This window comes from Ceratocystis lukuohia (genome assembly GCF_044167205.1).
Source record: "Ceratocystis lukuohia strain C4212 chromosome Unknown Supercontig8_pilon, whole genome shotgun sequence".
Lineage (NCBI taxonomy): Eukaryota > Fungi > Ascomycota > Sordariomycetes > Microascales > Ceratocystidaceae > Ceratocystis > Ceratocystis lukuohia.
In genome coordinates, this window is record NW_027263527.1 from 744,215 (window position 1) to 766,789 (window position 22,575).

The 22,575-nt window shown below is 46.2% G+C and overlaps 5 protein-coding genes across 5 annotated transcripts; 4 read left to right on the top strand and 1 right to left on the bottom strand.

Moving 5' to 3' along the window:
- Positions 1 to 2,003: 2,003 nt before the first annotated feature.
- HOO65_080181 (1-phosphatidylinositol phosphodiesterase) lies at positions 2,004 to 3,005 on the top strand (the record flags this gene model as incomplete). Its single annotated transcript, XM_071001499.1, has 1 exon — positions 2,004 to 3,005. One exon carries the CDS (start codon positions 2,004 to 2,006, stop codon positions 3,003 to 3,005), a length of 1,002 nt encoding a protein of 333 aa, XP_070856411.1.
- A 3,586-nt stretch (positions 3,006 to 6,591) lies between these two features.
- HOO65_080182 (Retrovirus-related Pol polyprotein from transposon TNT 1-94) lies at positions 6,592 to 8,753 on the top strand (the record flags this gene model as incomplete). The annotated part of the gene is made up of 4 exons (XM_071004194.1): positions 6,592 to 6,996; positions 7,077 to 8,278; positions 8,332 to 8,374; positions 8,433 to 8,753. 4 exons carry the CDS (start codon positions 6,592 to 6,594, stop codon positions 8,751 to 8,753), a joined length of 1,971 nt encoding a protein of 656 aa, XP_070856412.1.
- Positions 8,754 to 10,490: 1,737 nt separating this feature from the next.
- HOO65_080183 (1-phosphatidylinositol phosphodiesterase) lies at positions 10,491 to 11,471 on the top strand (the record flags this gene model as incomplete). The annotated part of the gene is made up of 1 exon (XM_071001500.1): positions 10,491 to 11,471. One exon carries the CDS (start codon positions 10,491 to 10,493, stop codon positions 11,469 to 11,471), a length of 981 nt encoding a protein of 326 aa, XP_070856413.1.
- Positions 11,472 to 17,056: 5,585 nt separating this feature from the next.
- On the top strand, positions 17,057 to 18,070 carry HOO65_080184 (1-phosphatidylinositol phosphodiesterase; the record flags this gene model as incomplete). The annotated part of the gene is made up of 1 exon (XM_071001501.1): positions 17,057 to 18,070. One exon carries the CDS (start codon positions 17,057 to 17,059, stop codon positions 18,068 to 18,070), a length of 1,014 nt encoding a protein of 337 aa, XP_070856414.1.
- Positions 18,071 to 19,444: 1,374 nt separating this feature from the next.
- Positions 19,445 to 20,446, bottom strand: HOO65_080185 (1-phosphatidylinositol phosphodiesterase; the record flags this gene model as incomplete). The annotated part of the gene is made up of 1 exon (XM_071001502.1): positions 19,445 to 20,446. One exon carries the CDS (start codon positions 20,444 to 20,446, stop codon positions 19,445 to 19,447), a length of 1,002 nt encoding a protein of 333 aa, XP_070856415.1.
- Between the last annotated feature and the right edge of the window lie 2,129 nt (positions 20,447 to 22,575).

Here is a 22,575-nt window from a genome sequence, read left to right on the forward strand (position 1 = left end):
CTTGTACCTTGACACTGATGGGATATAGGCCTATTTGGCGACCACTAGGCTTGACTCAAGCCTGCGAACCTAGGCGCTGTCATTAGCCCGTAACGGCATAAAAATGGCAGAAAACATCCGAATCATGGCGAGCGGCAGCAAAATATTACAAATGTCTAGGATGGCATTCCATCAAAACTGTTAAGCGCACCAACTTGAGATTCAGGGCTCGGAAATGCATATTCACATAAAGCCCTGGTACGGCCCGTCTGTCTGTTTTCTCTGAACAAGTACAGTCCCAAAAAACTTGTTAACTTGTAAATGCCTGCTTGAGCTAGTCCTTACCGTGCGGGTGAAAAGTCCTCCCTCAGACACCCAGGCTATTTATCCATAGCAGAAGGGCATGAAACTTGTCAATACCAAGCTTGTCTTTAAGATCAAACCAAGCACCGACAACCAACCTAAGAGGTTCAAAGCCAGGCTGCTGGCACAGTAATTTAGGCACATACGAGGTGTGATTTTTCATGAAACCTATGCACCAACCCCAAGACAAACGACAACGGGTCTTGAACAGGCATCATGCACATGGCGCAACGAAATAGTGAGGTTCTCATCTCAGCTTGGGCTTGGACAATGTGCAGAAGACAAATGCATCATGGTAGACCCAAATGGGGGAATCATGGTCTTGATCTACGTCGATGACGTATGGGTTGCGGAGGAATGGATACGCAAAGGAAAGATAAAACTGGAATATGTCACAACTGGCAAAACGCTAGCTGATGGGTTCACCAAGCTGCTGAGCGCTCGAAAGTTCAACGTCTTCCGATCGGACGTAAACGTCTGCTCTGTTTCAGATGACACATGCAATAAGACACCAGAATAGCGCCGATCTGGGGAAATGTTGTGGAGACTCCGACGCTATCCGGGTCAACATCGGGTAAACACCTGACACTTGACGCGGTGCGGAGTTAAGTCTTGCATTAATTCTAATTAAGCCAAATAATATCACAACATATCTCATAGTCGACGTACTCAGGGGTTGACGAAGGGAAGAATGGAAGAATGGAAGAACGAATACAAGCAATCCTGCAACATAGCTCACTCGCTTGTAGATTAAATTATGCCATTTTCTAAATCCAAGCCCTATTTGCTTGCAAAGAGGTGCCTATCACCTGTCACAACATTGCTAAGCTGATTTACAATAAAGACATACCATCATAGAGCTAGAGCCATGTGGCCTTAGCTTTGAGCTGGCCTTCATTAAAGCACTCATAGATATTGGGCATGTAAGAAGGCCAATCAATACAAGGAAGTTGAGAAGTTACTGACGATGCAGACCACGAAAGTATAGCAATCATGTACGAAAAGTGTAATATTGCAGTCAAGACCAGAGTTCCCTGCGTCGTACATACTTTTGCTAGATTCTTCACCCTTTGTGGTATCAAAAGAGACTTACAATACGCAGGATACGCTCCCAGGCCAATTAAAGTCTTTCTTCAGTAAACAACGGTTCTCAAGGCGGTCGGTAAAGGGATTTAAGGGACAGCCTTATCTCCAACTACCCTGACATTAACTAAGCTAACACCCTTACACTGGCTCACAAGTGGCTCCTGCTCTACAACCGACTTGGCAGCAACTAGTGTAGCGTAAACCGATTTATCTGCTTTCGTTTTAGGGCTCTTTAAATCTCGAAATACCGCGCTTTTCTTTTCAATGCTACTTCCAAGCATGACACTAAAATGCAATGACATTCATGCACTTGATAGAGACTTGCTTCTAAAGTCTCCTCGACTACACCTTTGGGCTACAATCACCGCTATCGCCGGACTTCGCGTCTCAGCTCAACCCGTGAATTCAAGGCCAGCCATGGCTCGATTATAAATACAATAGTGTACCTGCTTGTTGTAACGCTACATCATCTGTCAACTCTATTGTCCCATCCCCTCAGGTCTCACTCCTCTTCCATCCACCACTGATCATTGAGCGACTCTGATAAAATATACCTACAGCACTTTGCTGTCAATATGCGGTTTTCGTTTTTTGCAATTCTGACTACTTTAGCGCTCACTCGCGCTGGTACCTTGGGAGGAATCGAAGATCCCTGGTCCTTTGACATGACTTCTAGTGGTAAGAGGAACATTGACTGGATGGACATGATTGCAGACAAGGTCCTCTTGTCGCAGCTGTCCATTCCTGGAACTCATGGTTCCATGACAGACAGACTCTCCGACTCTCAGGATCGACGCCAAAACATGCCTCTATTTGCGCAGCTTGGTAGTGGCATCAGATATTTTGAAGTAACTTGCCAGTATATGGCCGCAGGCTATTTGCGGGTGTACCATGGGGAGATTGATACTCTATACATCCTCCGCACCGTCTTGAACGAGATGTCTATCTTTCTTGACGAGCACCCTCGCGAAACCATCATCCTACGTATTCAGGAAAACAACATTCATTCAAATATAGAAAAGTTCATAAGCCACTTCAATAAATTCATTACTCCGGACAATGGCCATAGCTTTACCAAGCGTGTTTACTACAAGCCAGACGACGGTATTAGTACTGTCCCTACTCTTAGCGAAGTTCGCGGCAAGATTCTCATTCTTCAGGACTTCCCAACTAGCCCTGCTGGCCTCCATGGTCTCCCATGGGATTCCCCCTCCGTCTCTAATTACAACCCTGGGATGTCCGGCACTTATTTCTCAGCCCTCAAATGGACCGGCGTGTTAGCTAATATCAAGCACATGGACTCAAGCAGCTCTAACAAACTGCACATTACCCACACTTCTGCTACTGACAACACTAGCCCCATCAGCGTTGCCGCTGGCACGACATATAATGCTGGAATGAACCGCCGCCTTGGAGAATACCTTGAGCAAAACGCAGTCAAAAAGATTGGTGTCATAGCCATGGACTTCCCAGGCCAGAATCTCATTGATCATATCGTAAAGCTCAACAACGACTATCGCGTGGCTGATGATGATTTGATTACAGATCACGAGGTCCCACCCGCCGAGTCTGGATAAAATGTGGCTCTGTTGGTAACCTGAGTTGGGGCTACCAGGATTGTTGACCCTAACAAAGCTCAGCCGACCTTTAGGGTTAGAATTAGGCATAAAGGACCTTGTCTAAGGTCATTTGCCTAGCACGTCTGCTACAGCTAATCAGCCTCTATTCGATGGGTTGAAACTCAATTTTTCGTGCAATGCCGCAAGATAGCCGTAAGGTTGTTGATGTTCACATATTGCCAGTCAAATGAACTATATTGACAGTTGCAAGGGCATGAAGACGGGAGCGCCTCAAAGCTATGCAGGGGAAGAAGAACACATTAGACAGACAGCTGAAATATAGCACATATATCAGGCATAAACGGGCATTATATCTAGCAATCCAGGACAATATCACATTACAAGGCCATTTTAGTGGCCTAACAGCCACTAGACATAAGCCTTGCTGCCAATGCCTAGGCTCGCCTTGAGACACTGAACTGAATGCCGTGGTTCGGCTGAAATGACATGAAAATAACAGGAAGCACCGATGCCATTAGGAAACCTTGCAGAGGATTGTCAATTGCACCGCACAGCGATCTAAAGAACTGGATAGATATTTCTTATACCTGTAGTTCTCAGAGTGGCATTCTCACGTCGTTATTTCGCCCGGCCCGTCCATCCGCTTCGGCCGGAATGTAGATTTGTTCGCATCTGGATCGAAGGAAAAGTTTTGATATCTCTTTTCCTAACTAGTTCTATACGTGAACAAGATCTCATTCGCCTAGTGTGGCAACAAGTTTGACCAGAAATTTAGCTGTAGGCTTTTCTAATAAATGTTTTCCCCGGAAAGAGGTCGGTTCGCCTAGGTTACTGTCGAGTTGTATATCGAAGCTGTTGATGCAACTCTTGGGTAGTGCTAACAGCCTGCGTATATACTAAAACGAAAAACTGAGGAGCTATATGCGATCAAGACACTGGAGCTAGGGCTTTTCTCTTATGAAAGCAGGCCATGCGAAGTCAATCCTCGATTTTACGCAATACCCAGCACATGCGCTAAGCTAACCATACCTAAAAGCCTCTGTTTAAATGTCAAGTATAACTTAGCCAGCATCGTGACCACAGCGCCAGGGCTTTTGGCCCGGCAGGGAGAGCAGAAAGCAACAGTGGTGGGCCACTTGTGGTAGTATTTGTACTTCTAGCGTCCAGAGCCTCTATCTATCACAAAGTCGAATTCATTCATTCTCATTACCGGGAAATCGAACAAAAGGTTCGAACTTCTTGGCATTGGTTCTAGCTTAGCTGATAAATACCTTTCGATCAGATCTCCAGCCGATTATCATGACCGCTGCCGGATTCTATAGCTCAGATAGGCGAGCTTAGCAAAGTCTCGTTACAATTCAACTGTTAATAAGACATCATACCTAATCTTCAAGAGCCTATACATCTATTCTACCCCACCAACACATCATCATTGATGCCGCCTTTCCTTTAACCTTACAACTGTCCTGTCACATGATGAACACATTAGGATTGTTCTATCGCCAGTGTGCGCTTCTCTGTTCTCGCAGCACTCACTGCTTTTTATGCCCTATAGCCATGCTGGCATGTTCAACAATGTCTTTGACTTTTGATCTTTTGATCTTGACGTCGACAAAAACGTCGACTATATGGATGCCATCGCTGATAATACCCGCCCCCCTTGTTAAGTCTGTCCATTCCGGGCGATCACAATTCCATGACATACGACCTTGAAGGCACTTTTCTACAGGCTCAAAATGTACCGCTGGCGCAGCGACTTGCCGGTGGGATCAGGTACATTGATATTGCCTGCAGATATAGCAATGATGATGTCCTGGTGTATCATGGATTTGCCAAGACCGGCTACAGTCCTGGGGCTGCTTTGGAGACGATGCCTGACTTCCTGGGCGAGCACCGTCGCAAAACAATCATCCTACGCACTCAAAGGGGTGGAGTGCTTGATAATTCCAAAACTACCTTCCAATACCTGGATAAATACTTGTCCTTGGCGATGAACCTGGCGACCGTCTAGCGCACTTACCCAAGGTGACGACAGCATTACCACAGCACTTAGTCTTGATAAGCTTCGCGGCAAGGTTTTCATCCTGCAGGTAGGACTTTAAGACTAGCCCTAGAATTCAAATACTGTGTGTAGCTATAACCACTGGTTTTCTCTCGTTGGCCTGTTTTTGAAGTCGAAATGGGCTGTACTAAATCCCATCTCAGTAAGACACGCTCAATAGAGTTTAATAAGCTGCGCATCACGCACACCACCGCCAGTGCAAGCGCCAGCCCTATCAACATGGCTGCCGCAGATTCTCTCGGTAATGGATAATGGATTAAACAAACTTCTTGATCAATACGTATAGGATGACAAGAGCGACTGTTTTGGTATTGCTGTCATGAGCTTCCCTGGCCGTCATGTAATCTTGTCAAGTCGATCACGACGATTACCGACAAGCATCGGGTTCCTGAGTCCTCTAGTCTTCCTTCTGATAGAGCTGATACAAGCACTGTCACTGGTGATGTTCATAGCGCCCAAGTACCGCTAAAGATGGGCAGAAAATGCCGAGAGAATGAACAAAGTACAGGGTTCTACAGGCCTCCCACTAGGCGCACACTGCTGTACGCTTACGAAAACCTTAAAATGTATCTAATGCAGTGCATATGAATCTAGCGGTATGCTGTCCTCCATCACCAATTTGATTTGAATATATTTTAGAGAATTCCTATTTGCACCTAAAAGTTCAATGCACCATACACCAAGTAATTAAATAAACAACGTAGCTGATCTGACGACAGTCCAGTCAATTAAATAGTTTTATATCTTTATAAAATGTGAATATTGGCCAGCATGTCATGGTACGCCAGCGCTTCCCATTTGACGACTGTCTTGTGTAACCTCACAACCAAAGGCTTGTGCCACCTTGTCATGTTACACCAGTGGCCGCCCCGTGTAACCTTTCAACCAAAAGGCTCGTGCCACCTGGTCCACTACAGCATGGCTCACTACCAGAACATGACTCACTGTTATCATGCGACTCATTACTAGAATATAACTCACTGTTATAACATGCTGCTATAACACGACTCACCAAAGTGGCCAACAGCTGGAAAAAGAGAATTGAATTAAAAATGAACAAAACAATCAAAGCGTTCAGAGCTGATAACGCCCCAGAACTCAAGAAACTGACATTGCAATGGCAGGCAAGCCACGGCTCTGAAGCGCAGTTCACCATCCCAGGAACGTCGAGTCAAAACGGTATAGCTGAAAGGGCAATCAGAACGAACAATTATTCAGTTCGTACGATACTAGCGGACTCATCAATGCCCACCAGTTTCTGGCCCTACGCAGCGACACACTCGGCATACATAGCGAATAGAGCGAGCATCAGAGACGCAAAATCGCCATTCGAACTATTCTTCAACATAGCTCCAAACAACATGCATATACATAGATGGGGCTGCAAAGTAGTTTTCCACAACGTCTACAACAAGAATCCAAACACCCAGCAGAGAAACAAACTGGAAACTCGTGGACGGGAAGGAATTCCTACTGGCAATTGATGAGAAGGTAACTGGGAGGTACACATGCTGGGACATCATGAAGAACAAAGCATTTGTTACAGAGTCATTGCAATTTTTCGACAACATATCCGGTGGAAACCTGCTAGAGTCGGATCAACCCAACAAAGATGTCTCGACACCCGAGAAACTCGTGCAAGAGGAGCATGCAAACCATGAAGACGATCAGTCAACACCAAGACAAGGAATGAACACTCTGGGGGAAAGCAACCAAGTTGATCACCAGGTCAATGAGCTGGAGACACAGGACGACAACCTGGCAATTCAGCAACCACAAAACCTAAACATGGATGACGATGAAGATGTCACCCCAGAGGGACAAGGCATGATGATCGATGGGCAAGACGAGTACACAGAAGCAGAAGAGACACAGAAGGATGTGGAGCGAGACTCAACGAATGAGATTGAGGACACTCCCGACACGGTACAAAGAAGGATCGACAGCCAATTACACGATCTATATATCCGTGGAATCTTGAAAGGCCATACAACATCTTTCAACAGGATGAAAACAACGATGAAAACCCACAAGCAAAGAAAATCAGGGCAATGATGGCTACAATGCTGAAATGGGAACCAGGCACGTATGCCGAAGCCATCATGCATCCGACACATGCATCAGAATGGCGAGAAGCGATAGACGCAGAAATACGAACTCTGCGGAAATTCGGAACTTGGACAGAAGTGCCATTCAGAAACGGTATAAAACTAGTAAACACCAAGTTTATTTTCAAGATCAAACCGAGCACCGATGAACAGCCAGAAAGGTTAAAAGCTAGACTTGTGGCACAAGGCTTCAGACAGGAACAAGGTGTTGACTTCCATGAAACTTACGCACCAACCCCAAAACAAACAACAACCAGAGCTTTCTTTGCAATGGTATGTGGTCTTGATCTGGAGTGCCGCAAAGTAGACGCGAGGAATGCATTTGCTCAAGCCAAACTGGAAGAAGTGGTGTATGTGAATCCACCTCCACACCTCAAGAAGCCGGACACCATCTGGAAACTGAACAAGGCTCTATATGGTCCGAGACAAGCATCCCATGCCTGGCGCAACACAATAATACCACGCCTAAACAAACTTGGACTAGTCAAATGCCCGGATGACGAGTGTATCATGATTAATCCACAGAAACGAATTATTGTGCTTGTATACGTTGATGACATAGCTGTGGCAAGCCCTGACAAACCCCAGATCAGTCAACTCATAGAGGGACTTGCGAAAATGATTGAGATCAAGGACATGGGAGAATTGAAAACTTTTCTAGGCATGGAAGTCAATCGAAACAGAGACAAAGGAAAGATGTGGCTCAGTCAAAAGCAATACATCATGAAGATGTCTGAAGAGTTCGATATCACTGCACCACGAGCAAAACCGGTCAGCACCCCAATAGCGGCATGGGAAACGTTGGAACCAATACGCGAAGAAGAAAAGAGCGTCGACAAGAAAACATATCAGTCACTGATTGGAACACTGATGTATCCAAGCGTTATGACTAGACCGGACATAGCTTTCGCTACAGCAATGCTATCACAACACAACTCGAATCCAGCCGAAAGGCATTTAGATGCTGCCAAACGAGTTGCAAGATATCTCAGAGATACTGCCTCACTGGGCATTGGATTTAGCTTACGGCGCTCTGGGGGAATGGAGGAATCCTTGATAGGATACTCTGACGCGGACTACGCGAACTCCAAAGACAGAAAGTAGGTATCAGGTATGGTGTTTACCCTAGCTGGTGGCCCTATAAAATGGAAAGCTCAGAAGCAACGAAGCGTAGCAACCTCAACAACCGAGGCCGAGTATGTCGGATTCACTCCCTGTGCTAAAGAAGGAATCTGGATACACAGAATGATACAGTGGTGTCTCAAAAGGCTACAATTCGACGGAAAAAGAAGTCAAACTGCGCAAACCATTAAGCTACGAGCTAACACTCTGATATACGGAGACAATCAAGCTGCCTTAAAGATCGCCAACAACCTAGGAGCCAGCGACAAAACCAAGCACATCGACATACAGCATCATGCAGCTAAGGACTGGATTCAACAAGGGAAAGTGAAACTTGAATACGTTGCAACAGAAGACATGCTGGCAGATGGACTAACGAAACCACTCAACAACGTCAAGTTCAACAAGTTCAGATCACAGATGAACATCGGCATACCTGGCGAATCCGAATGACGTTGATTCTGGGGGAATGTTGTGGAGAATCTGTCCTCAGTCGGATTAACACTGGGTAAGCCTGTGCATAAATACTCCAGCCTGAAAGAACTTAAACCTTTAATAAACTAACTAATCCCTTGTCTTTCAGACAATGCCTTTTTTTTTTTTTTTTCTGTGACAACCCTTTTATGGGCCCGCAGTCATAGGAAGTGTTGTGTGAGTGTTAGTGTTAGTGTTAGTATTAGCGCCACACAGCAACAACCATCAACCTTAGTACGCTTATTCTTGCTTTACGGATATTTTGCCTCAGGCTTGTCATATTAAGAAAGTATATTTTGAGGTAGCTTGTTGCTTTCAAGACGGCTTGTGAGCCTAAATTCAGCCTTTGTTGGCTTGTAAACTTCAACATTCAAAGATATGTGCTGGTATACAAACTAGCCCAAGAACGTCAAAGACTTGCTAAAATCTCCTCTCAAACCACCAATTTTGCGGTCTGCCTTTTGCTCAAGACCCTCTACAATGATTCGGCGTGCGGTCTCCGTAGTTCTAGCGATCCCCTATTAACACCACTCTTATTCCAAAAGTTCAGCGCGTTGTTCGCCAAGTTGAAAAAAATCACAGCGAGCATCCCTGCTTTAATTACTGAGACCCCTGGAACCCATGAAGATCCTCTTACCACGATCTTATTTTGGGAACCCCAAACAATGCCAATCGTGAACAGTGCACAAACAAAAATCCTAGGAAAAGCTTCAAGACATCCTTGTTTCGTTGAGCACTTTTCCCACATTTTCACAAACTCTTCACAGCTTTAAGAGCAGATAGCTGAACGAAGAGCAATATCTCTTTTATGATTCTGGAACTTGCGGCTCTACGGTTATTTCCACGCCGCGGTAGAAGTTGAAAACACGCAGCTGCTGACGAGACGCACCTGAAAAAGGAGCATTCTCGGAGCAAGTCCCAAGGTTGTGCAAGAGAAAGACTCTCGTTGGCGGAGGACGCATCCTAGATAACGGCCTACGAGATTTTACAAGTCCTACCAAGACCCCACGTTAAGAAAGGGCCTACGGCTACCTTGCGAACCCCAGACAGGCTTCTAGACGTATGAACTTCGAGGGCTCGGGATCCGAAAGCTCTCCTTTTCAGATCAATTTGAAGCCTCGCAAATAGCGGAGTCGAAGGGCAAGAAAGTAGATGCATAGATTCCTGCAGATTCACCAAGTCCTTGCCCATCTGCGTTGCTTAAATCCAGCAGTACACCAAGGGAACTGAAATGCGAATTATCCCGATAACTTCGAGAAGTAATAGTAATTTGCCTGCTTCTCTCGCCCTGCCAAAATAAGGGCTAAGATAGGCGCGATAATCGCCGTCGCTAGGACCAACGCACTACCCAGGGTCTCATGCGATGATGGTCGAGCTTTGCTTCTACAGACTTTTTTAGCTGAAAACCAATGCTCGTGCCAAGCGTGCAAAGCATGTGGTAGCTCAAGGGTTCCAACTGCATTACGGCTGTCAAGATCGATCATTGTAGGCCTGCTGGTGATTCTAGGAACTTTTTCCAAGGTAAAAAAAAACAAGATGCATTCAGGAGAGCTGAGCTATAGCCTGACTATTAATACAAGGCCCCTGCCTCTTTAGAGTTCCTGGAATTGCTTACCCGTCTGTTCATCTATCTATCTTGCCTACTATCGTCATCTTTTTCTTTTGTTCCTACTCTTTGCGCTTACCTGACAGTGATACTTGTCACTCCTACTAGTCATGCGCTTCTCTATCTTTGCAACTCTAGCTTTTCTGGCTTCATGTCGCGCTGTCGAATATGAAGGCTTCAATGACGATTGGTCTTTCAACTTATACAGCGCCGAAAACACAGAATGGATGAGCAGCCTAGACGACTTCATTCCTCTGTCAATGCTGTCTATTCCTGGAACCCACAATTCAATGACTTATAACCTCGACCATCCTCGCCTTCAAGGCCAAAATGTTCCTTTGGAAGATCAGCTTATTGCTGGTATTAGATACTTCGACATTAGCTGCCATGCTCTCGATTATGACCTCGTAGTGTATCATGGACTTAGCTCTACTTGCATTCGATTTCAGGACGTCATGAATACTATTTTCACTTTTCTCGATCATCACCCTCTTGAGACTGTTGTTCTACGCATCCAGAAACACTACCCTCTCGAAAGTTCTGAAGCCTTCCTCCGCATCCTCGAGAGATGCCTGAGCCCCGGCTCCGACTCCGGAGACCGTGCGGTAAATCGTCTCTTCTCTAAGGGCGACGCCGGAATCACTGACATCCCTACCCTTGGCGAGGTTCGCGGCAAGGTTTTTATTTTGCAGGACTTCAAGACTAGAGTTCCCGGTCGTTATGGTCTCCCCTGGAGCTCCTCTAAGGTTTCCGTCTACAATTTTAAGGTCACCATCAAGACCTTGCTCCTGGGGTTGAAATGGCATTTTGTCAAATCCTTCATCAAATCTATTCCTGACCATAAGAAGCTATCCATTACCCACACCACTGCTAGTGTTGGTGTTAGGCCTATTGAAATTGCCGCTGGTAGTGATTCTAGTAAAGGCATGAACGCTCGTCTTGGTGCATTCCTTAAGAAGAAAAACGAGTCTGAGAAGCCTTTTTCTTCCTCAGATCGTGTTGGAATCATAGCTATGGACTATCCTGGCAAGAAGATCGTTGAACAGATCCTGGAGCTTAACAATCATTATCGGGTTCCCCGTCCTATCTGAAATTTCTTCCGAGGCGACAGCGACAGCATGGTGTCTGGTTCTACTATGAACTACGATGCCCAGTTCACGATGATCCTTTTAAGCATCCACCCATGATACCCTCTTTCTCAAACGCCGATATGAAGTTAGACCAGCATTTCCAACGCGATACATTGTTTTATTTACCAGTGCTTTTTTGTTGCCGGTGTCTTAAAGAAAAGACAGAGAAGTTCCTACACCCAGGAGAGGAACATGCGTCACAAGACCAGTCAGCCACGGCTAGATCCGTATCACAGCATCAACGCTCCAGAACCAGGTTGAATAATTCATATAAGCCGGTCCTGGCACTGGCGAAATCTTTGCAAAGAAGAGCGCAATGGGGCAAGGGAGAAAGTGAAAGAAAAGAACCTAAATCCGCCCGTAAGCCGGCTAGATATATGTCTTCTTGTGATGGTATAAACTGGCGGCGGGTGTATCCGTGTTGGAGTCAATCTTGAATATCTATAGCTTTAATGTATAATTATGGCAACCACTTAGGTATAGGGCTATTGTGTCGCAGCAAGCACAGTATCACACAAGGTCTTTTTATCACCACTTCTATCTTTTTACTCTCTTCTCATTTACCTAACACACATGATAAGCGAGTCGGGAATATAGGTGAGCTGGAGAGCAGAACCCCAACTACTCTTGTTTTCATTTCATCAACTATTCTCCAGCCGCCAGCTATGCCACAGTTAAGGAAAGAGAAATGAATAATTCTCGCTCTTGAGACTCTTCGAAACGACTCTAAACTGCGCATATATCTTGCTTTAAGGTATTCAAAGTCCTTCCTAGTACCCTCAATGATCGATATTAGGGCAAACCCTCTCCAAGCAATATTGTCCTTGATTCACGCAAACTATGCGATATAGAGGCGTAGGTCATTGTCTAGTTTATTCTTGATCTGGATTTGCGAGGGCTTCCCCTGCAACTGCGTGGTGTTGAAGAACCTACTAACCGGCTGCTCGCCGACCGTGATGCATCGCCTGTCAGCAAGCGCTGGGCTTCTAACTTAGTCAAGCGATAACCGGACCATAAGACGCGCTTTAACCGTAGATGCGACTAGCAGAGAGCCCAGCATAATCACCCAGCCCTTGCGATTGTTTAAGGCTCGTGGAGAACACGATTACGAAGCATGGTATCAACCTAACTAGCACCTACAACTTTGACAAGGCAGGTTTTATGATAGGCATTGTTGCAAGCGGAATGGATGGTTGTTGCAGGCGCAAAGACGTGAAAAGGCGAAATAAGTCTAGCTAGAAAACTGAGAATAGGCTGCAGCCATCTAGGCGATTAATGCGAGAGGCTGGGCGATCGCGCCGTTCATCATGGTTGTAGGCCAATATCACCGCGCCGGCTGGTACCAAGGAAGCAGCCTTCCGGTCGATTAGAACATTGCGACGACTCGCCATAGTTGGACCGAAAATGATAAAGGTCTTGGATGGCTCAAGCGCTTCGACCAACACACTATGGCTCGATCAGCTGGTCGCTATCATTTTGTTATCTTTGATGGGCATGGAGGCGGTAGTGATGCTAGTGTTAACCTTGGACAAGATGCATTGTTTCAAACTCTATCTAACCCACCGTCCGTACTGCTTGCTAAATAGAAATGAGTATCTGTTAGCGTACATGATAAGCAAATGCACCAACTATGCGAAGCACCAAAAGTCTCCCCATCTCTTCTCTTGGCATCTAATCAACTATTTGTGCACAGACTAGCTGATATCTACAACTAAAACGAGGCTGGCTTTGTAAGGGGTGTCATTACAAGCGGAATTGTCGTCAAAGGTCCAGAAAGGCGTGTAAAGGCTAAATCGGTGCAGCCTGGACACTGGGAATGGGCCACAGTTATTCAGGCGATTGATGCTGAAGGCTGGGCGGTCGCCCAATTCATCATGGTTGCAGGCCAATATCACCTCTCCAACTAGTACCGAGGATGTAGCCTCCTAGGGGATTAGGCTATTGCCACGACTCACAATTGCTAGACTGGCAGTGAAATAGGTCTTAAGTGGCTCAATCACTTCGATCAGTATACAAGGGCCTGATCAAACAGTCACTATTGGCTTCTTATTGTTGATAGGCATGAAAGCCACCACTCAGTCGATTTTGAGAAATATTGTGAAGACAACCACATCATCACACTTTGTATGTCAGATAACTTCTCTCACCTACTTCAGCCTCTTCATGTCGGGTGCTTTGGACCACTCAAGAAGGCCTGTGGTCGAGAAATCGAGCATCTGATCAGGTGCTCGGTAACCCGCGTTTCCAAGACAGATTTCTTTCTGGCTTTTTATGCTACCCACCAAGCAGATATGACCAAAAGCGATATCAAAGGGGGCTCCAAAAGGGCCGAGCTTGTTCTATTGAATGAAGAAAGCGTGGTATCAAAGGTTGATGTGCAGCTACAGACTCTAACATCGATCGAGGAGGAGGCCGGCCTACCCGACTCTTGGGTTTCTAAGACGCTAGAGACAGTGCTAGAAGACATCAGAGCAGCTTCCCAACATCAATTATTCAGGCTCTCAAGTCACTCTCAAAAGGAATGAAGGAAATAATGTGCTAGAACACCTTGTTGAAGTCTGAGGTCCAGATGCTTCGACAGGCGAAGAAGACTCTTAGCAAGCGTCATAGAGCAAAAGAAAGTCAGCTACAAACTGGGGAAAAGATGACTATAGGTGGGGGAAGGAGTGAGACTATTTAGAAGGACGTTGATGCGCAGGTGATGGCGGAATTATCCAGGAGTGATGGGTGGCCAGGGAAAACCAGCGCCGGCGGGGATAAGGCGGTGTGGAACCTGTAGCAGGGCTAGTCATGACTCAAGGACATGTAAGAGTGTTGTTGAAACATCTGCAGAAGCGAATGGTGTCAGTAACCTAAGTCAGGGTTACCAAGATTGCTGTCCCTGATCCAGTTCGCCCAAACGTTAGGGTTAGTACCAGACATCAAGGGTCTTCTTCCAAGGCCCAAGTGCTCGACCCAGAACATGGTAGTAATGGATATATAAACCAGCCGAGATCCGTCTCTCGGACTAGACTTAGACAGAGAGACATTAACAATCACTCATTCTCCTTCTTCTTCCTCTTCCTCTTCATAGGATATTTAGTACGTCCTCTTAATATCTACTGTTAAATGGCTATTAGTTTTAATTGATTAAATGCTGTGTTGTGTTTTTGTGCCATGTTCTGTCTTGAAGGGTTGATATTTTTGGTGTATTCGCTTGTCTTGTGGTCACATGATCTAGGGTTACGGGCAGGGTAGCATCGACAACACCGATTGTCCAGCCACATGGTGATTATTTTTTCTTCGCAGATATTTCCCCGGGCCTCATCATCCCGCTATCACTAACTTTGAAGCGGCTCGTTGCTTTGCTCTCAAGATGGTTAGTCAGCCTAAATTATACATTCGTTAGAAAGCTTACGAGCCCTGCGGCATTGGAACATCATATGTATGTATACCTGTGGACTGGCCCAAGAACACCCAAAGCTCGCCAAAGTTTTGTCCAAATCACAAACTTCGCAATTTACATCGCATTAAAGACCTTCTGCAAATATTAGATGCGCGCTATTTATAACTTCTATGATATCATCGCCTTTGCCCCCAAGGCTTCGCCTGTTTTTTGGCAAGTAGAGAAATATCAGTAGCGAGCCCCCTTCCTCTAATCCTCAGTAGGCCTTTTCATTCTGGGAACCCTGCCAATGTCAATTATCAATTGAGCTTCCCTTTAAAGGTGCTGTGGGATAACGGCGTCTGTGCAGAGACAAAATCCTTTGGAATGCTTCGAGAAATCCCTGCTTCCTTCGGCGTCTTCTTCCCAGTGCCCTAAGCTCTCCATCAGTATAAGCGCGCATAGGCGAATGGAAAGCAAGGATATGGCTTCGGGACTTGCGCCTTGGCGATTATTTCCATATCCCCATAATAGTGGAAAGTACACACCCGCTAGCTAAACTCGGATCACTCTTTCTCAAGGACCGTTCTTAGAGCAGCTGGCTGGCCCATCTATGGCATATCTTCTGGAGGTCTCGACTCCTTGGCATCCAATGGATGTCCCAGGCTAACGGCGCATTTCTTGACGTCGACTATGTAGCTTTAAGTTTTCTTTCACTCAGTGTCAGCGTTTGTCTAGGGAGCGCCTTCCATCGACAAGAATGCCCCTTTTGCACAACTTTAGGATTTGCTTCCTAAGGCAGATGCAAGGGTGACGGTGGCGCTGGTGTCGCCTCCTAGTAATTGGTGCATTGACTTCATGCTTTCCACAGCATCTCTGACTATGAGACTCATGAGAAGCCATGATACCCTATAGCAGCAAACAGCCACGATTCTTGGATAGCATGAGACGGACGTCCGAGATCATGGTGGACTAGTTACTTACTTGTGCCACCGTTACTCATAATGAAGAAGGTGAAAAGAAAGGGGAAGCACTAATGTGCCAACGACCAGGAAAAGTTCAAGTGACAATAACAAGTTAGGCCACACCACATAAAAAGAGCCTGCAGCCACTTCACTTGTTTCATTGTAGGAGAAACTGGGCTGTAGACAAGCTACTTGACTATTTTGAACTCGTATTGAATAAAGAGAAGTCTGTGCTCTGTTGCGTAGGATATTTCAAGTCATGGGTGTGCTATGGACATGCGATGTAGGTAAACATTGGCGCACATCCTTGTCCAAGTCTGTATTTTTTCGTCGCCTGTCCTCCCTCTTCTTTCTGATTTGCTACTATTATTTTAGCTTTTTCTAAGCTGAGTGGGGAGACTTGGGGTCTGAAAACCTCATCAGTCTATGCATGAACTTGAAGCTTCGAAGAGAGAAGCTTTTTGTAGTCACGAAGGTCAAGGCGGTAGACGCACAGATTCCTATAGATTCAAGCTAGGCAGTCTAGTACTTTGAAATGGGCTGACTGGGTGTGGGTGGTCTATGGAGGAAATAAGTCCCTTTCCACCATCTCCCACATCATCTCTCGCTGCTTTTGCCTCGGCTCTGCGCCTATGTTTAAGCTCTCGTCCATCTACGCTGCCTAGATTTAGTATTACATGCCTCGTCTAGTAGCTAGGATACAGATTTGAGTCATGTCTATATCTTGACCAAGTATCTTGTCTACAGTTAGTTCACTTTTCTTGCCAACATACGGGCCAAAATAACTGCTGCCGCCAAGATCAACGCGCTATCCAGGGTCTCATGCCACTCTCACAACCAAGCTCTAAGAATCGGGCTCCATCCCCGATCATCTATCTTGGCTCATCCAGGATTCACCCTAATGATACCCCCCCTCCCCCGTTTTATGCTTATGCGCCAACGGAGGAGATTGCATGCAAGGCGGATGGCACGCGGGACAGGTAATAACGATTACTATGGCCTGTAGACCTCTAAACTAAATACAAATGAAGCACAGTAGACTCAGTCCACAGCTGGACTACTAATACGACAAGGCCCCTCTCTTTTCAAAGCTCTTGGGTTTCTTTTGCCATTTGCTGATCTATCCTGTCTACTATTTTCCTCTTCTCTTTTTCTCTTTTTTTTTTGCGCAATATCTGCGTTTGTCTGACACTGCTACCTGTCACGTCACCTTAGCCATGCGGCTCTCTGTCTTTGCAACTCTAGCCTCCCTGGCTCTATGTCACGCTGGATATCATGAGGGTTTCACCAACGATTGGTCTTTCGACTTAAAAAGCGATGAGTACCCAGATTGGATGAGTAAACTGGTTGACGACGTTCCGCTATCATTGTTGTCGATTCCTGGAACTCACAATTCTCTGAGTTATAAATTCGCTGACCTTCATCTCCAAGGCCAAAACATCCCTCTGCAAGATCAGCTTACCGCGGGGATTAGATACATCGACGTTAGCTGCCATACCAAAGGTGATGATCTCCTAGTGTACCATGGGCTTAGCTCGACTGATATTCTATTTCAAGATGTTATGAAGGCTCTTTTCAATTTTCTCGATCGTCACCCGGGTGAGACTGTTATTTTACGCATCCAAAAGCACAATCTTCTTGAACCATCCGATGACTTTGTCCGTACCCTTCGTAAATATCTGAAACCCAGCATTGGCTCCGACGATCGTTTGGCTACTCGTATCTTCTCCAACGGCCGCGATGGCATCACTGACATCCCTACCCTTGGCGAGGTTCGCGGCAAGGTCTTTATTTTGCAGGACTTCAAGACTAGAGTTCCCGGTCGTTATGGTCTTCCCTGGAGCTCCCCTGAGGTTTCCGTCTTCGATTTCAAGGTGGCCCTAAAGAAGTTTTTCCTCGGTATGAGGTGGCATTTCATCAGGGAGTTCATCGTCGATATTAAAAACAACCCCAAGCTATTCATCACCCATACTACTGCTAGTGCTGGTGCTAAGCCTGTTGAAGTTGCCATCGGCAGTACCTCTCATGAAGGCATGAATACGCGTCTTGGTAAATTCCTTGAGGGGAGCCACGATGTCAACACTCTTCCCATCATAGACCGTGTTGGTATCATAGCTATGGACTATCCTGGTATGAACCTTGTTCACGAGATCCTGAAGTTTAACATACAACATTGTGCTTCGCCCCCAGGCCCGTCTAGAATACCCCATACAGTAGCAGAATCAGCATAGTATGCGGCCCTACCATAGAAACTTCAATAGCCAGCTTTCGGCCACATTTCTAACTTTCAATGTGTGATGACTTCTCTTGTCCCCTCGTTAACACTGATACCAAACTGGGGATGTAATGAATCTCTCTCCATTCGGCATACAAAGCTTTTCTGTCCTTTCATAAAGGTGCCAACAGTAGGATGGAATCTTTCGAGAGAAAATAAGACTTGGACTGGATATACGTGGCAAAGAATTGAAGCCTGGATAACTACAGCTAGCTCCGCACCACGGAACCAAGACACGAAAAGCATTCTAACGGTTCACAAAAACTATTCATGGCACTAGGAAAACTCATATGAAGGGGACAGCAATACGGCGTGAGAGAGAGAGAGAGAAGCAAAAGACAAAAGATCCATTGGCTGCGTCGCCAGATAAAACCCCAAGTATAAGGATATAATCGGCGGATGTGTATGCGTATCAGTCAATTTCAAATACTTAATGCTAAACTGAGAGAGTACTCTGCTACTTGGAAAGTAGCATCCGAGTGTGTTGGGTCTCCAGGCTCTATGTCTCCAGGCTCTATGAGCTCAGCAAGCCCCCTTTAGTTCTCCAAGAGCTCTATACTTTCTCTTCTATGAATGGAATTAGAATGGGGGATCAACTTGAATAACAATACAACCGATTTGCGTCGCTTGATCTTGGTGATTCCAATAGACGTCACATAAATCCAAGCTCAAATCCAAGGCAATCAATTTTCACCTCTCACTCAAACCATGAATGACTTTCCGTACATCCTCTCACTTGCTTGCTTCTATAATGTGTAGCTTGGACAATAATTCAAACATAAATACAACCATCACATCATGGCAACCGTGGTATTACATAGGGGTCTTTTCTCCGAGTAGTTTTATCTTCTTATTTTCTTTTCATTAACCCAGCCCCATCTCCTAGTCTAGCTTCCAATCCATCAATCCACGACTATTGCATATACTTTTCCTACTTAACTATCTTAGAGCGATTCAGAGCACAATCTGTAGCCGCAGCGAGTATAACTGGCGGGTCCGCTTACGCAATTAACAAAGCTGCTTCTACTTGCAGGCTGCCCTACACGGCCTCGTCCAATCTTCTCTATTTTACCTCGTCCCGTGCTCAATACTCTCTAGGGTGTGAACACCGGTGTGAGCACTGGCGGCGATCTTTTTTACAGATTAGCTCTGTCTGCTGGACACTTATTATTTCCACCAGTAGCGCTATGCGCAGGTGCATATGTACGTGCCAGGGGGCGATTGCCCAGGTCGGCCACGTGTCGAGCGCTCGCAGGAACGATCGTAACCTCGAAGCTAAAAGTATATCCGGCCAATTCAAACAATTCTAGAGTTTGGGAGTGTCGTAGCCTCAAGAGGGGCGGCCAGGAAGGCCAGCAGGAGGGGTCACCTGGTGCACCTTGTTAAGCTTTAAGATCTGCTTAATAAGTGACTTGCCAGGGAAGTCCATAGCAATAATGCCAACGCGCTCAGTGACGCCATTAGGGGCCTTGTTTTTGCTGGAGAGATATTCGCCGAGATACCTATTCATACCGGCTTTGCCCTCACTACCGGCAGCAATTTCAATAGGCTTAGCACCTACACTGATACTAGTGTGAGTGATGCAAAGCTTCTCGGAGCCTCTTGAGGGAATCAGCTCAATAAACCCCTTAACAGCATGCCATTTCAATTCCACCAGGAAAGCCTTGAGGATGAGTTTGAAATTGTAAACAGACATAGCAGAGGATCGCCAGGGAAGACCATAACGACCGGGAACTCTGGTCTTGAAGTCCTGTAGAATGAAAACCTTGCCGCGAACCTCGCCAAGGGTAGGGATGGCCGTGATGCCGGCGTCGCCTTTAGAGAAGATCCGTTTAACAGCACGGTCGCCTAGGTGAGTCTCAGGGTCCAAGAGCCTTTCGAGATGCTGAACAAAGGTGTCAGATCGCTCGGTGAATTTACCCTTCTGGATACGAAGGATAACAGTCTCGCGGGGATGTTTGTCGAGAAAGTTGAAAATAGTATTCAAGACCTCTCTCAAATCATAGCCAGTTGAACTACTTCCGTGGTATACCATGAGGTTAAAGAACAGATCGCGGCAGCTAATGTCAAAGTATCTGATTCCGCTAATAAGCTGCGTCTCCAGCGGAACGTTTTGGCTTTGCGTGTTGTATTCGCCAAAGCGATCAGTTACTGAATTGTGGGTTCCGGGGATAGACAGCATAGATAAAGGAACATTGTCATCCAGTCCGCTCATCCATTCGGGGTTTTCGGCGGAGTCGAGATCAAAAGACCAATCATCCGAGTATTTATTGTGAGTGGCAGCATAGCCCAGACCCCGGGAAGCCCAAGCTGCAAAGAGTGAGAAGCGCATGGCAGCAAAACTGGCAAAGATACCAATCAGGAAAACCCAAAGACAAGAGGGGGATAGAAGAGGAGGGAGTTGAGCTCGGTAGGAATGAGTCCACGGATAGGAGTATCAGAGCTTGGGAAAGTTCAGCGCTCTTTGGCTTCAATAGTCCAGATAAAGTATGAAGTTCTTGAATTCGTAGACTCGATCGATGAGGGGGAAACCTACTAACTTTTATCTTTTTCTTTCTTCCATCGCTGGCTACTTTTACCTGAGCGACTGATGGACCTAGGTCGTCTATCAATAGCATAAGCTACCTAGAATACCCAGAGAATCCTCACATCATGATCTAAATTATGTAAACCACAGATACTAGAGCACTTCTCCACTACCCGCGCTTTCCCAGAGGCGCTGCCTCTCAGTCAAGAGTGGCCCATGAAGAAAAGATAGAGGGAATAGCAGCCCCCAATGATCCTTAGACAAGAACTAGTCCTAGCGCCGGCAATGCGAAAGCCGATGAACAACGTGCCTGGCTCATTTGACCCTATGCTATTAAATGGCCTCCAACAGCTATTTCAACGTAAATTACTTGATATTGGGGCTATCACTCTAATCGAAGATGAAAAGAAGACCCTTCATATAGCTAGTTGCATTTATGAGAGGACAATGGGAAGGGCCCTGAAGCCCTGTTCAGGGTAAATTACGGAGTAGCAAAGCTAGATTCTAGCCGAGACTGCGAGAGCAACGCAAAGCAATATGTGTAAAAGAAAAGGCGTAGTTCGCGCCAAGTATCTATAACTCTAAAGCTAGCGATATCATTAAATTACAGTGTCTATGACAGCAATAATAGCTACGTACAATTTACACCACTTACACGACTTACACGACTTACACCGAAGGTCCTTCGGCCCCACTTAATTCCTGTGCGAAGCGATAGGCGCGGTGAGGAAGACCTTCTATGCGCCTATGGCTTGTCTACAAACTACCACATCTACGTTTCCTCGGCTATACAGATAAACCCCAAGCCTCAAACTCCTAGTGTACAGTCCCCGCCCTAGTTATCGCAGCCAAACAACTTTTCCCAAAAGATCATGCTGCTTGCTAGCGATGCTACGCCGCCTGAGCCCCTCACTACGGCATGCGTCCTATAATAGAAGCCGGAAGGACCTCATGGAGCAATGCACGTGTCTCCAATGCCGGCAAAAAGGGATATGTCTAGACACGGGAAAGCCTAACCGGAGAATCGGCAGGACTTGAAACGGAACAGGAAACATACGGGAGCATGAAGGGAGCGAACGGCAAAAAGACAAGGAATAATGAGCCCGCTGTGGGCTTTGGGTCCAGGGTCACATGACAATCTAACCCTAACCCCACTCTGAGATAGACTTACGAAGCGTCAACCTTGGAAGTCTGTCAGAGTTTTCTTTCTTCTTCATCAAACATTAAGAATCAGAACAATCGACATACATTTTAGGATTGCTATTCGTACGAGTCTGTCGTATGCATCTACGTGAGTGATTATAGCGTTCTGTTTACTGTGGTCAATAGCTGCAGGGTTACAACTGCCGTATCATAGACGCAGGCGTAACACCCACACCGTGGGAATGGAGCCAAGCTTGCAGTCGCGACTTCAGCGGGGAACGGTGTGTGCAATAGTTGAATTTATTTGTCACGAGTCTGTTTTATCAGCTTCAAAGTTGTAGCCCAGCCAAAAGGTAGGCAACCAAGGTGCAGGCAATGGAGAGGCCATACATGGAAACGATGGGCAACAATCCAACAACGGCACAATGAGATGAGATTCGCAATGTACCTTGTGCCCCTCCCCTCCCGCAACATGGTGAGTTATTGGCGGGAGACTCAAACACAACTTGGATCTGGTCATAAGGGCAAGGCCTCCTAATGTCACCTTGTAGGTTTCTTGCTGTCCGATACTAGCTGTCTGCCTGTCTGCTCATGTGCTAGCGGAAATAGAGGAATTATACCTGCCACACCACAGTCCAAGAACACAGACACTAGCATCGTCTCTTCAGATACCGACGAAACTATGCTACCTCATCTGGAGCGTATATAGCTATAGCCGAAGCTGGGATTCTGACTCACAGCCTCCACCCCGCACGATGTGCGCTGACTTATCGCTAACGCTAACGTGAGCT